This window comes from Protopterus annectens, chromosome 2.part0, assembly GCF_019279795.1.
Source record: "Protopterus annectens isolate FY-2018-M chromosome 2.part0, PAN1.0, whole genome shotgun sequence".
In the NCBI taxonomy this organism is placed as follows: Eukaryota; Metazoa; Chordata; order Ceratodontiformes; family Protopteridae; genus Protopterus; species Protopterus annectens.
In genome coordinates, this window is record NC_056728.1 from 969,714,256 (window position 1) to 969,731,043 (window position 16,788).

Sequence of the window (16,788 nt, forward strand, 5' to 3'; positions counted from 1 at the left end):
ATTATATCAGGTGTATACTGTGTAAGCCATGCATGGAAGTCTGCTACTTCGTTGCAGATACTACGGATGTTTAATGTCACGATGCAAAGGTCTTTTGGTGTTTTCATTGAGAGTGATGTAGAGTTGTTAATATGTTGGGTGGGAGAGGGTCCAGGGTTTGGATGGATATCTCCACTTTGGCATAATGATGTGAAGACAGTGGTTTGGACTGTAGATGAAATGTAGTTAGGCATGGAGTATGCATATGAGATGTATAATTGTTTGATTTTAGGTATATTAAAATGCAGTTTGGTCTTGAAAGTGGTGGTGTTTCTGTGAATGAAGAGTGATGGTGAAATAGACTATTTTGGGATGAGTTATAGTACATGTATGCTGCAGTTTTTGTTGGGGTTAGTTGATGTAGTGTGGTGTTTGGAGAAGTGAGGTGGTAGAGAGTAAGTAGGTTAAAGAAGGTTAGGGATGTTATTAATAGTAGAGTGTGCATGATGTGAGATGTAGGAGGGTTTTAGTTGTTATGGGTGTGGGATGTGAAGAAGTCAGGGGGGCTTAGAGCCCATGAGGAGGTTGGAAGGAGTGGCCTGTGATGTATAAACTTAGAGACAGTGGGGGCGGGAGGGAAGCGGAGTGGGTTTGCTTGCCCCTGCAGGGTTGAGAGTGAAAACTATCAGTGGAGGACTAAGGAGAGGTATGTAGAATCAAGCATTTAACTTTATTGAGTGGGGTTATCAACGATACACTTGTGGAGGTGACTGTGCACTAAACCTAATTAATAGGGTTGGGTAGGTATTTTGACAATTTTGCAGCAATTTAACTGGGATAAATATGTTACTGTAAAATATTAGCAGGCTGAAATATAGACAGGCAGAGCCATGTAGCCCTGACTATGAGGAAATTACTTTAACCAGATATTGACTGGAGTTTAGACTGGGGTCAATTATGGGAGACCTAACTGTTGTGCACACTATAGAATTAGAGAAAAAAAATGCTGTAATCTCCGATTATGTATACAACAGTATTCACCTATGTGAAAAGCTTGAAATGGGTAGCCTTGTTGTTCCTTTTCTTTTTGTGTGAGACCTGTCCTGTAACAAGTAAGCGGTTGAAATCTATTTTTCTTTATGTCCTCGAAGTGGGGGGGGGGGGGGGCCTCAAGGAGAAAATTCCCTATAATTACCTAAAAAAGACAAAACAATAAGGTTACGAGCAGGGAAGAGGTAATACAGTAAAAGGTACAGAGAATACTTAAGACAGATACATACGTACAAGAAACTGGTATTCAAGCAGAAATAATACTTAACAAAATGAAATTGTATTTTAAGGTATATATCTATATATATATATATATACATAGATATATATATATATATATATATATACACACACACACACACATATATATATATATATATATATATATATATATATATATATATATATCTACATACATATATATATATATATATAGATAGATAGATATATATAGATAGATATAGATTCAGGTTGCACCCTAGCAATACAATTCAGTAAGCATTAATCTTGGTTACCCAAGCAAAGCTTATGGTAGCAATACACCGTTTAAATAATAAACACATCACTGATGCCACTGCCGTTCCTATGAAGCCCTTCTACTGGCTTAGGACTCACAAAGTGCATCTGTCTTAGTAGACACAGTATTAACAAAAAAGCAAATCAATAACTCAATTATATGAAATGTTATCAAGATGCATGTAAAAAAAAGTGACTTTTGAACTAAATCCACATCTATATCAACAGAATTATTAGTTTACAGCAAAGACATTAACATTAAAAAGCACATGTAACATAGCATTGCAATTGTAACACAAATTCAGTTTGCGAGGGTAGATACACTTCATGCACATATTATAGTGAGAGAGGAGTATAAAAAGCTAGGTAACAAGTTAAGAAATGACAACATAAAATCACAAATTCAGTACAGTAGAATATAATGGGAGAATTTTTTGAGAGAAATTAGGAACAGAAGCACTGAATTAAGAGAAATGGTAACAGTTGATGCAGCACTTCAACCCCATGCCAAAAAAGAGGGTTGATGCTGATGATGACATATTATGCAAGATCTCAAGAGCCAAGAGCAAAGAGAAAACACCATAACAAAGTCCAAGAAAAATTCAAGTGAATATGTTGATTCCTACCTCTTTTCCTCCGTCTTCCACAATATAGAAAGAGTTAGTGCCATCAGCTACAGTGAAGGTGAAACGATCTTTAAGGGAATTGCTGCCATCATGCTTATAACTGATTCTGTTCTGATAGATATCATCCATTGTGAAGGTGGAGGTCGGACGATACTGTTGCCCGTTATTAGTGCGTTCAATTGCTCCATGACGGGGTTGCTGTACAATTGTAAAAGTAACTGATTCAGCCTATAAAAAATATGGACATATGAAGACAGTCAGGAGAGGTAAGATAAGTATAGTATACATACATACTTGATAAAAACAACAAAATTTAAATACTTTGTCAAAAGGCATATGAAAATTTTTCCTAGTACATGCAACTCAAAGAACAATTAGTAACTGCATCAAGCTTTAATGCACCCCCCCAAAGTCACCTTTTATATGACTGTATCAGTCTTACCTTACTTTGTGGGACTTACCAAGCATTTTCTACAGGCCTCCCAAGGGCTACCCATTACCGCTCTGCTTTTGGTGTGCTTCTCACTCTCTCTACTTTCTCTTTTGCTGAACTTTCTCTTTTGCTGAAGTCTATATCCTCTTGTCAAGGAATTAAACCTAAAGGGATGGCACTGACAAACAGGCAGACAATTTCCACCTATTTTGTTTAAGTAGCTGACAAGCTACAGCGGAGCAGTCTGTCATAAACACTTCTGACTGACTCTGTTACTTAGTTTGTTGCCCTAGCTTTCTTCACTAATTACATTCAGTCTTATTTTACTAGTTCTGTACATATGTTGCTTAGAGGACTTAAACCTGTGTATTGTACATAATACATTCCTGCACCATCTTCTATCCCTCAACCTAATGATATCACCATCAACAAATGGATTGTGAATCCCTTTCAAGACTATTATGAAACTTCTGTCTATTACTTCTAATAGAAGTCACAACACACCCTCCTCCCCCTCTTCATATCAGAACTAAAACACAATTTTCAAATTACTTAGAGAAACTGAGACCTGCTGCACTGGATAATCTTGGAGCAGAGTTATTTAAAAACATTGCTTATTTTTTTATCCAGTTATTTTCATAATCTTCTGTTTTAAGCAACTTTAAGAAATCACATTTTAAAATGCAACACGAGTTCCCTCATACATTTTAAGATGTAACATAAGTTTCCTCATACATTTTAAGCTGTAACACGAGTTCCCTCATACATTTTAAGCTGTAACACGAGTTCCCTTATACATTTTAAGATGTAACACGAGTTCCCTCATACATTTTAAGATGTAACACGAGTTCCCTCATACATTTTAAGCAGTAACACGAGTTCCCTCATACATTTTAAGCAGTAACACGAGTTCCCTCATACATTTTAAGCTGTAACACAAGTTCCCTCATACATTTTAAGCTGTAACATGAGTTCACTCACATTTAAAGCTGTAACATGAGTTCCCTCATACATTTTAAGCTGTAACACGAGTTCCCTCATACATTTTAAGATGTAACACGAGTTCCCTCATACATTTTAATATGTAACACAAGTTCACTCACATTTTACGCTGTAACACAAGTTCACTCACATTTTACGCTGTAACACAAGTTCACTCACATTTTACGCTGTAACACGAGTTCACTCATACATTTTAATATGTATCACAAGTTCACTCACATTTTACGCTGTAACACGAGTTCACTCATACATTTTAATATGTATCACAAGTTCACTCACATTTTAAGCTGTAACACGAGTTCACTCACACTTCAAAAGTCTTTTGCATTGGTACATCCAGTTAAAAATCTGGTTAACTAATTAGCACTAAATTTGCATACCTGAAAGCACAACTCTTCCCACTTCCAAAAGGACTATGAAACACTACAACTCAAAACACAAATTTAGAAAGTAAAAAAAAAAAAAAAAAAAAAGAACATAAGCAAAATAACCTTGCCGTACTAAACTTTGCCTATGAGGTACTTTTAACCTACAGGCTTCACATGTCTATGATAAGTGACAAAATGGTACAAAACACAATAAAGCAAGAATATTTTGCTTAAGTTTCTATTATGAACTGTTTTTGAACCACTGGTTCCAGACTTCCACAAACATCAATATTTAGGGTTTGGTTGCTATGTGCCTTATAAGCAGTTAGAGGGACTGCTTGTCACTAAACATTATGATCTGCACTTCTGGAAATAGCATGCAGCTGCCATGGTAACTATTTCTTACAAAAAAGAGTGAGAGCATTTAATTTCAGAGTAATTACTGCTTTAATAAATGTTGCTTTGTGTAGACCAGCATGTTTTTGCCTTAAAATATATGCAGATATCAAAGTCCTTTCATGTTTACCAGCATAGCACAGATCCCACCAAAAGAAAAACTTGTGAAAGAAACTGCTGTAACAGAACAAATGAAACAGTAATTTTACTAAACTCAAAAATTTAAAATGGGTAAGTGCTTTTGTCATTGGTCTTTTATAAAATCCAAAACTTTTAAATGACAGAGCGAAATCATTTAAGTTTTAGGTTTAATTAAATTAAGGACATAACTGCTTACTTGGTTTAATAAAATGACTGGTTCACTCATTCTGTTGTGGTGTTTTCTTTGAGAAGTTTATTTTTGTTTTTTAGACCTCTGCAAATCACCTCAGGAAGACAGATTGGTAAGGTACATGTGGAATATAATTACAAACTGCTGTTTCACCTTGGGTGCTCGTCTGCAAGAGCGTGCATTCTTCATGAGACCCTTTGCAGTCAGTCTCAGTTGTAGCTCTTATGATGTGTCATGGGAGTGAGCTCATGATGTATGCCAGGAGAAGGGGAGTAACATGTAAAGAAATCATAATTTAAAGGACACACTTGGAATTGTGTTGCACCCTTACATTTTAAGAGAAAATTCTGTAATTTCTGACAAATACAGGAAAGTTGAGACGTACGGTATACGTTCACGAAAACATCTCATTTTAAGTTACAACATGAGCTGACATGAATTAATAGATAAGAAAACAAAACTTAAAAACAGATTCCATTACTATGGTCTTACAGTATATACGTATGTTTTCTTTCAACCATTGTCATTCACTGCATCATCATATAAACTGCCCAATTTATGGGGTCCCTTAAATCTCACTCTTCCTCCTAAGGATTCTTTTTCAAGTATTGCTCTCATAAATTTTATTTCTATGACATTTGCTCCTTCCTTTTTTCTACAGATCACAACTATAGCTCTTTTATCTTAGCCTATCCAAACAGGAACAGCTACTCCAGATTGACATCTACATCCACAGATATTACATATTCTAAAGTTAAGCTTACCTTTGCTAATGCTCATGATTCTAATCAGTCTGTATTTCAATAATGTAGTTGGAACATGGAAAAAAATCCTATATCAATCAGGTTTATCTTACACCTTCATCATTTCAAGCCATTATTGAAAGACGTACTCTATGTCACCTGGCTTGTCTCTAATCCTTATCTAGGACACAGCTTCTCCGAATCATCACCTGCATATAACTCCCTTTAAAGCACTAAATCCCTTAACTAGCTTATCCCCTTCAAATACTTCATTTTATTGTAGCACTTAAACTAAAATACGTACTTCTAATTAGAATGTACAACTAAATTACTATTCATCTCTACTTCTTTATTAACACTTAATCATTCTTTTCCCCTCTTATACCTCACCCTAATGTATTTACTCCTGCCTATCTTATATGACATTCTTCTATTTGTAAATTATCAATACAATGTTTGTGAATATCTATACAAACATTACTGTTTTTATACTGACTACTATGCTATGCACCCACTAAAACTGCAATTATAAAATTTGTCACTGTAAATACTGATTGCATTAATTTTGTTACCTTGGAGCTTTCCCAGACCTCCAATGAAAAAAGGGATCCTGTGCCCAAGTCAGACTTTCCCAGTAAACAAATGTTAATAAATAAAATAAATGTTAGAGTCTGCATTCCCATTTACTCATATTGATATCTGTTACTTCTATTCTCCTCTCAGATTTGAAAACAATTAACATGTTTTCAGTAAACATTAACTTTTAGGTTTTGGAAAAAGTACAATAGCTAAGCTTAAACTAACTTTCTGCAGTGTTATATTTAACACTTTAAAGTACTAATGTTGGAGGAGAGGTAGTTACTTGTATAATTACTCAGTTCCCATAGTTTTATTTCTTACTTTAGTTTTTATTTTCTCTTACCTGCTTTCCCACACCCCTTTCAAAGTTAATTCCACTGTATAACAGAGTTCCATAGAAAAGGTCACTCATAACATTCCAGATCTATCTTAATTACTTACATATTAAGAAAAAAAACTGCTTTTCTAACAGTCAGTTCATTCAGTGTCTGTCTAAAAAATACTATAATGTGGGGGTATATGATTTACAATCCTCCCGTCAGTTTAACACTCGTTAAACTTCACGTCATTCCCATCCATTGTTTGTTTCAGAATCAGAGTTCACATTTTTTAAATTATATCTATAGGTAAGCTTATTCCATCTTGTTATTATGTCCCTATATTCTCAAGCCATACCATCAGGTACACAGTTTTCTTCTATCATCATCATCCACTAACTTTTCCCTGTTCTCGTATTTGTGACCAATATCTTACCCATGTACCTCGTCTATTCCATTTCCACAATGACTTATTTTCTTTATTTTCATTCCTCCTATGCAAACTATGATTTCCACCAATACCTTTAATCCTAGGGTTCTTCCTAATACTTAACTACTTTAGTTATTTCCCTTAATACCTGTGTAGAAAACTCTTCTCTCATTTCCCCCACTAAAACTAGCTCCCACAAATTGTGTCCTCTCCTTAACGTTTTTCCCAGTGCATTTTGGGAACTAGAAACGTTTTTGAATGATCTCTTCATTAGGGAAATCTAACACAAACTTTCATCAGAATCAGAATGTTCACTCTTATATAAATTTCCTGATGTACAACCCTCCTTCTGCAATGTTTGCTCTTCTGACTGAAAAATTCAGAAGGCAGTGAAAAGGCAGACATGAGGTTCCTTTGTAAACCCCAGCAAATCTGCCTTGTTCATGGAAACAGAAACAGGAAACAAAGTTTTTCTCACTATGCACACTTTCTCTGAACAAAAGCTGTCTCACAGGCACACTGGACCCAGCTTGCACATCTCTATCTCAGCCACGTGAAGACCCTTCGCCTGTCCCATTCCCTGACACCAATAACAGTGGCTTCCCCCTGTCTATGGTGGCTTGGAAGGCTACATCAGGGGAACTGGGAGAAAAAGATGGGTGGTCTGACCAGTAACACGTGGCTACAGCAGAGTTACCCATGAGAGGCTGAGGTAAATTAGAAACTGCTCTGACCCCTACAAATTCTTTGACAAAAAAGATTCCTTTACAAGTTTCTTCTTTGTGTGTGCAGGGGAAGGTACAACCACACAGACAAAAGGTTGTTTCATTAGTAAGCTAAAGAAGAGAACAGAAAAGAGGTTGGTAGTGTAGCCTAAGTTGGTAAAATGTAGCAAACAATTGATTTTCAGGTAGTAAAACCACTCAAAAACCCTATAAGCACATCATCCTGTCCAAAACATGCAACAGTTTATAATCTTAGAATGATTTTAATCCAAATATAAACTTCAGAAAAAGTTTACAAAGCATTCATGTACCAACTCCTGTACAAAATGTAGGACAGTGCTATCAGTTTGTTTCATAGCAAAAATACAACTTTCTGATGAAAAAATGCAAGTTTTCCTCATACACATTGAGCAAAATAAGGCTTTCCCCAACAAGGACTTATCTATCAAGCTCTTGAAGGACTGCTACTAGACTGACATTCACATGGCCAGCTCAAGAAGCACTCACTTTGGTGGCAAAAAAGTTCTGAGGTTTTTGCACAATAACTGCCTTTTACATGGCACTCTGCATGAGCTTTTGATTGGAAGGTGCTCAACATTCTGTTACGTTCACTGGTGCAGGGACCCAAATAGCTAAAGTTACTGCAATGGTGATCTACGTATTAAACTGCAAATGCTGTATTATAAGGCAACTACTACATAAGTATTTATTGAGGTAATATTCAACAGTGCTATGTAAGTAACAAGTTAAAAATATTGTTGCCCTACAAGGCATATGATATGGTCCATTTTTATTCACTCTTTATGTGAACAGAATTGATAAGTTATACTGCAGCTTCAAATCTCAAACATACATAACAATTATCCTGACAGCATGCAAAAATTCTGTTGTCTTAAAGTAGGAGGCATACTTCTACTATCCCTATACATGGCTAAACAATATGGGTCTAGATCACATTGCCTCAAACTAAATTCAAGCCTTACTTTTCTAAATACACACCATTTTCTTATAATCACTATCCGCTATGCCTAGAAAGGAAGGCATCAGTCAGTGAAAACATGTACATCACTTGATAAAAATTATAATCAAAGAGAGGTAATTTTCCAAATTACTTGGACTTGCTCCTAACAGCTTCTTAAATTTGAAATGCACATCTGAACTCTATGACTAATGCTAGGAAGAACCTGGGCTTCCAAGATGGCTGCACATTCAGTTAGAATTTAACTCTAGCTCTCCCAGTGTGAAAACAGAAACTTAGCAGAGAAAGCCAGTGGATTTATATCTCTGGTTAAATATGAGTCGCTGGCTAGTAAGTGTCCTGCCTGGATGCCAGGAAAAAAAAAGAGGACCTGAAGGAAAATCAGCTACTAAAGGTGAGGAAAAAACACTGAGAAAAGTACTGCAGCTGTTCAGCAAAAAGCAGTGCAAGCTCCAGACATGACTTCCAATAACCTAGAGGAAAGTATAAGACAACTACACACAGACCTGATTAAAATAAACAAAACTCTGAAGGAGTATAGCAACTCAAACAACAAAAGGCTGGATAAAAAACGGAAGAAGCTTTAAACAGATATTCATATAAGATGATAAAACTGCAAAAATCATAAGTCAAAATGAAAAAGAGGCTAGCTGAATACGAAACTGCTCATGAAGACATGTTTCAAAAAATAACAGAATTAGAGGACAGAGTATATATGGACAACCTGGGATTTTCTGTTGTACCAGAGAAGCTGGAAAGAACAGACTGTATTAATTTTATGAAAGCACAAATAAAAAACTGGATTGGGGTATTCCACAGCAGAAGTTGTTCACTGAAAGGGCACATCGTGTGTATGCTCCAAACCTGGCTACAAGAAAGCAACCTAGATCTTTAATAGTAAAGATGCAATCCTACCAGCAAAATTAATTGATTCTGACAAAACTGTGGAAGAAAGACAAAGTACTAAAAGTGGAAGGCAGCAGAATGTTTGTGGAGAATGATTATTCATTGTTCATCAGGCAGAAGTGAAGTAAATTTACTCCACTATTCACACTATTCATGGAATGTTAAGAAGGAGGCAGAAGATTCAAACTGCCAGCTATCTTCAAAATATTCTTCCCTGGAGGGACAAAATCACATTTTGATGAAGTACATGCTAAAGAGGAAATATAAAAGTTTGTCTAACAAAAAATGAGCTGTGAAACAGAAGGAGATTTTGCTTCTTGTTCTTCTGGTAATAAAGAACACAGTGAAACCTTTTACAAAATTTCAACAGAAAATGCTTGAGAGAAGTAAAAAAATAAGCACAAGAGTCAAATAGAAGAATCGAGAATACATTGGAAATGAAGCAGAGATAGGATTTGGGAGATAGAGATGAATACGAATAAAGCCAGTAACTTGGAAATTGATAAATATGGGATTTCAAAACAATAATGATATTTACGAAACATGACAGAACAAGAAAATCTGGAAATACTGAACTCTTTTGGACTTTGTTAAACTTGTAGGGTACTCTAAAGCATAGGAAAGGATAGGGAAGTATCTAAGGCCTGAGGCCTAGGGCTCATCACAGGAGGAGCCACTGGGGAGGCTAAGGGTGTAACAGACTTTAGAGCCATAAAGACATTGAAAAGATTTTGAGAAAAGGCCTACCAATCTGACTGGCTCTCTACTGGGGAACAAACGTGTTTTATTTTCTCTTTCCTTTTAAGGGAAGGCCTAGTGGGTATTGAAGCCAAGGTAGGCCTGATATCAGTAACCTGCGAATTAGTGGAGGGATCCATCTGGGCGGCCGGTAAAAGCTGAGGTCTCCCCTCTCCATTGAGACCCGACTCTGCATTACCTCCGAGGACATGCCTTCCGCTCTGGGTTCTGCAGCTCCGACATCGGTATCCACTGTATTCATATCGGCAGTGACCGATCATTCCTCCAAGCTGACATCAGCCACAGGCAGGATGTCAGTTGGGGGAGGTGCAGCTACGGATTAAGGCCTAGCGACTTTGGCCTTTTTCTTACGTGGCTCAACAGGCTGACTGGATGGCCCTTCCATACCTAAAGCTAAGCATGTAAGGTGCTGCTTCTCAAGATAAATGTTCAACATGTGCTAACGGCTGCCCAGGGATTTTGGAATGAAGGCATAACAGATGGATCAGGATTTCTGGTCGTGCGTAGGCCTTAAGCAAAAAAGGCAAAGCTTGTGGGCATCCTTATGGGGGATCTGATGACCACACCTACAGTTTCACTTCCTGATGACATGAACCCACACAGGCACGCAGTGACCCAAATAACAAACGTCCCCATTGGGGTACTTATCTTAGAAATTTCGATCTGATGGCTGGTAGACAGGAAAATTTGACTGGCGGCAGAGAAATTCTGAGGTCTGGTATGTGCAGACATCACTTTTATGGCCCACGTTTCCTTAGTCAACATCACACATCCCACATACCCTGCAGTCCCATATACCCTGCAGTGACTAGAAGCTTTTGTATACTGGCCGGACATTTGGGTAGCAAGAGAGGAAAACCCAAGAGTTTGGAATACTGAAAAATGAGCATAGGACATCAAGAAAATCTGGAAATACTGGACTCTTTTGAACTCTAAAGCATATGCCCTACTTCATATCATTAATGTTTGGAAAAATACATAGGAGAGGGGAAGAGGAGGGAGAAAGTAAAGTAAGTAAAACAAATTTTTTTCTTAATGGTTCTATTGTTATAGTGCATGATTTTCTTTGCATGCCATGAAAAAGAAGTTATGTACTCACCATAACATTCCATGTGTGTTGCCCATCTCGCCTTCATTCTTAACTGGTTGGATTCGGAACCAATCCTCAGTTCCAACTTGGCCTTATACAAAAGCTCGAGGCCTTCTACTAGCTTGTGGCTGAAAACCCTATTCCATCATGCTCTAGGAAAGCTCCCCAGATCTTTTTTGCTGATATAAAAAGGTACTAAATAAACTATGGAATACCTTATAGAGAAATCAAGAAGGTCAGAGAACATTATTTTCCAAATGCATCCGCTTAGTCCTCCAGGAGCCAAAGTCTGGGGGAAAGAGGGTGGGATGTAAGAATGAAGGCGAGATGGACAACACACATGGAACATTATGGTGAGTACATAACTTCTTTATGTAATGTTGTCCTATATCACCTTCATTCTTAACTGGTTGGGACAGCATCCCTAGCACCATCTTTCTTGGGTGGCTCAAGGGAGAATATTCTTCAGAACAGTGGACTTCCTGGAGGCCAAATCCACTTTGTAATGAGTGATAAAGGTATGAGGTCTTGCCCATGTTGCTGCAGTAATGAGTGATAAAGGTATGAGGTCTTGTCCATGTTGCTGCATCACAAATGGTATCAGTTGGTAGTCTCATCCAAAAAGGCAGAAAAGGTTGCTATGGCTCTTGGAAAATGACCCTTTATTTTATGGGAAAGTTCTTTGTTTCAAGATTGGTAAGTAAAGGTAATACAATCCGATAGCCACTTCGAAAGTGTGACTTTAGACCCAGAAGCATCTTTCTTAGGTCTGGAAGTTATACAAATAATTGGTCAGATTTTCTGAAGTCATTTGTCCTGTATATGTAGAAAAGTAATTGTCTATGTACATCTAGTTGGTGTAGCATATATTCTGCTTTGTTGCCATAGTTGGGGAAAAATGGTAGCTCTGTGGATTGGTTCAAATTAAATTCCGAGCATACTTTGGGTAGAAAAGATGGGTTTGTTCATAGGGATACTTTGTCTTTGTGGAAAAGAATTTAGGGGGGGGCTTTATAGACAATGCCTGTAGCTCTGAAATTCTTCTAGCAGAAGTAATGGCTATCAAAAGAATGGTCTTCCAAGTCAAATACTTGAGATTGCAGGATGATGCAGGTTCAAAATGGGATAAGACAAAATTCAGGTCCCATGGTGCTGGAGGGGCTTTAATGGGTGGTCTTAATAGAACAGTGCCTTTAAGAAATGTCTTGCAAAGTCTGTGGGACATCACATTCGGGCCTGATTCACCTAGACAGAGATTAGATATCTCTGCTAACTGAACTCAAATAGTAGCTGCAGCTGCGCCTTCATTAAATAGCTTTTCTAAGAATTCAAGAATGGAAGCTATTGGGGAAGAGAAGGGGTCAATGCAATTATTCAAGGCACAAGAAGAAAATCTTTTCCATTTGTTCATATATAACTTTCTCGTTGAAGCCTTATGAGATGAGATCAGGATATGCTTCACTGATGGAGAAAGGTTAGCGAGCCTGGCTATGTTTGGAATCAGAGCAGCAAAGCTGTCAATTAGAGGGTTTGCAGGGAGGGGTGGAGCATCCCTGATGCATGAGTCAGAAGGTCCAGAACTGGGTCCGGAATCCACAGCTCCTCCCAAATAAGAGGCCAAAGGAAGGGCAACCAGATTTGACGAGGCCAGCATGGGGCAATGAGTATCTAATTTCTTCCCAAGGAACTGGCTTTTTGAAGAATTTTGGTTATCAGTGGAAAGGGAGGAAAGGCGTAGAGGAGACCAGAGGGCCAATCTTGTACAAGTGCATCCCTTGGTGACTCCCCCAGAGGGAGATAAGGGCAAGATAGCTGCTGCATTTGGCATTCATGGACATGGCAAAACGGTCACTGCAAGGCTGGCCCCATTTGCCAAAATTCTTTTCTGCTACTACTTGTTTTAGGGAACACTCATGAGGCATCAGAATCACTCTGCTGAGTTTGTCTGCTAACACGCTGGATTTCCCCAGGATGTGCATTGCTATCAGAATGAGTTAGGATGAAGTCCCCCACTGCCATACTCTCAGGGCCTCCCAATAAAGGGGGTAAGACCTGGTTCCTCCTTGTTTGTTTATGTACCACACCACTGACATGTTGTCTGTCTATATTGTAATAGTAACTAGTGGAAGAGAGTCTTGGACTGCTTGCAACACTAAAAGCACCGTTTTTATCTCTAAGAAACTGATGTGCAAATGGGCCTAGTGATCCTGCCAAGTGCCTTGGACTGCCCTTCCCAGGTAATGCCCCCCCCACTCTATCTGGGAAGCGTCTGTGATCACTGTGGCTAAAGACTGTAGAAGAACAAAGGATCGAGCAATGTCACATGAATGAAGCTACCAACGAAGGTCTTTATTACAAGATTCTGTTATCATAATTTGGCGGGACATGGGTAGTTCCTGCACGGACCACTGAGTGAACAGTAGCCACTGCAGAATTCTTATATGCAGATGTGCTAACAGAACCAAGTTTATTGCTGCTGCCATGGTCCCCAAGAATTTCAGGACTGTTCTTGCTTGTGCGTTTTTCTTGGAAAGCAGGTTTTTGACTTGATGTCATAGGACAAGAATTCTTTTGGGGGGAAGTTTTACCATAATTTTTGTTGCATCTAGATCTGCTCCTATAAAAACAATACGCTGAGATGGCAACAAGGCAGATTTTTGGTACTTTATTGTGATCCCTAGGAGAGAGCAGAGCTGTAATGTGGTGTCCCTCGCTTTTGTTAGTAGATGCTCAATGGTGGTGGTTAGCAGCCAGTCGTCTAGGTACGGAAACACTCAGAACCCTAGGCATCTCAAGTGAGCCATAACTACTGCCACACACTTAGAAGAATAATGAATCCAAGGCAAAGGAGCCAAACTGATGTAAAGTTAATACTTTATTAGGTATGAACAGTAGGTAAAAACGAACAGCAAGTAAAAACAAGCGCTTTCACTCGGTTGTTGCTGAGCTTTATCAAGTTGAAATATGAATTGCCAAAGAGGGTTTAAATACTCTCTAGCGAATCGCTACTTAATCAATTACCATATTGAATTAACAAGCCAAATATTCTGAAGTCAATATTCCCTTGGAAAACATGAAGTCAGAAATTTCAAAATGCTGTCACACCAATATATTAAAATGCTTTAAAACTATTCTAAGGTAATTAATAAAGTAAACATAATTACCTAATCTGAAAAACATGTTAATTATAATGTTTTAGAATAAAAAAACATTCAAATATAACATTCATGAAAATATTCAAAAAAATGTATAAAAAATAATGTTTTTTAAATGAATAAACATATTCTGCATGTAATATAATATATATGTTGTGTATTTACAACTGGCTGATGAAATAAATTTATTAATTGTAGTCCCAAAAGGGGATTATTTTAAAATATAAAAATAGTTATGCTATAGTCGGGCCATCCTTAATTTAAAGACACTGCTTATATTTACATTGTCATTCAAACTGGGGTGTCTACCTGCATCCAATTTTAATTGCCATAAAAGTTCCTTATACTCAAGAGCTGTTTCCCAATCTCCTCCCCTGGCATCAGGCATCACTTGTTCTAACACTATAAATTTAAGATCTATTTTAGGGCAGGAAAGGGAATGTCTATAAAATGCACTGCCACACACTTATTAATCCCCTTATGAAAACTAAAGTATTAGGGAAAGGATGGGTCACTGAACCTATGTCTATCTACATTGACAAACAGTTAATTCCTGTTATTGATAAAGTTGACAAGAAAACCCACGGCCAGTAAGGTAGTTCCAAAGCTTTATTTCATATCAAACAAGGACATAAAAATGCCCAAAATAACACCAGTATTGTGATTCAAACCGGTTTCGGCCTCAAGCCTTCATCAGTGAAGAGAGTAAACTGAATCAAAGTGAATAAAATACTCCTTATATATAAAACACATGAAAAATTCCACTAATCCTATTGGTTGTTGTAGTGCTAGTATCAGCTTAACATATCTATCATTTGACTAACGTTGGGGCTTGAATATTACTTACTGCGTTGCCATTATTCCTCACCTAAATATTAAAACATATATCACAATATATATTAGTATGCACACATACATATATACATATTCCTTTGTACATATAAATGGATACACATATCTACACACACATATAGTAAACGTCTACAGCAATATGAACCATAAAGAAAACATCCACATACAAACAAGACGAAGGCTATAGTAAATAAATGTGTTGTATAATGTAGAATGATAAATGACTATTATGAACAATTATCCATAAAGTCAAACTCTATTATTATGGGAAAAATTCCAACAACCATATAATAGAATAAATGTAATATAAGTAAAAATATAGATGCCATATATAAATATATATATATGTATGTATATATATATATATATATATATATATATATATATATATATATATATATATATATATATATATATATAAATGTAGAACCCATCCGTGGGCCAAAAAGTGTTATATACCCATAGGACAACAACATAGATTTGTGGAGCCGAGCCAGGAATCAAACCGTTGCGCTTGCTTTTTGTCACACAACTTGTTCGATAACTGCCACACCACAAAGTACATCTAGTAAGAATGGTTGAGAGCTTTCATCTGCATTCACCAGATTTCTTCAGATGAATTAAATTTTCATAAATGGTCATTAAGACCTGGAGAAAATAAGGCCCCCAAATGGATGATCCAATATTTTTCTTTAACCGTAAGTGTATTTTCCCAACCTTGTTGGTGAATTCTGTCTCCCACGATTCGATCGATGATAGTAAACATAAAATTAGCTGAAGGATGTTTGAGTGTGTGTTGATACAAGGCATTAGTGGTTTTATTATTTCTGATATTACTTCTATGTTCACCAATCCTAATCCTTAAAGAACGTGAAGTCTTACCTACATAAAATGATGAACAATGACATGTGGCTAAATAGATTACCCAGCTACTAGAACAGTTTCCAAAAATTCTTAAATCATACACTTTACTTGTATTGGCACTGCTGAATTGTTTAGTTTTATTAACCTGATTACAGGATATGCAGTGCCCACATGGAAATGTACCCACTAATTCATTACCACTGATAGTTAACTGTTTGTATTTGGCTCCTCCACTGTCATGACGTTTATAATGTGAGAAAAGAGAACCCAATGTTCTGCCCCTTCTATAAGAAAACTGACATCGGTCACCCAATATTTGTCTAAGATGTTCATTGGCCCGTAGGATATTCCAATTGTTGTCCATGATATTCCGGATGATCTGATGGTTTCTTCCATATGTTGTAACAAATCTCAAGGCAGTCGCACCTTTCTTGACTTTATTAGACTTGTATTCCAACAACTTAGTTCTAGGTTGTCGGTCCGAACATGTTTTAGCAGATATGATATCAAATGAACGATATCCTCTATCCAAGAAACGTTTCGTTAAGTCGTTACTGGCATCCTCATAATCCTCTAGTACAGAGCTAATGCGTTTCATCCGAAGAAACTGGGATTTCGGGATATTGCGGACAGTGTGGCGTGGATGCATGCTGGATGCATGTAATAATGTATTGTACTCTGGGTATTT

The 16,788-nt window shown here is 37.2% G+C and overlaps 1 protein-coding gene across 1 annotated transcript in view; it reads right to left on the minus strand.

Annotated features, from left to right (window-relative positions):
• LOC122792799 (extracellular matrix organizing protein FRAS1-like) overlaps positions 1–16,788 on the minus strand; it is a 4,352,848-nt gene that overhangs the window by 1,274,422 nt on the left and 3,061,638 nt on the right. The window contains exon 48 of the mRNA XM_044060368.1: positions 2,172–2,399. Within this exon, the coding sequence (XP_043916303.1) occupies positions 2,172–2,399 (228 nt within the window). The remainder of the gene's footprint in view (positions 1–2,171; positions 2,400–16,788) is intronic.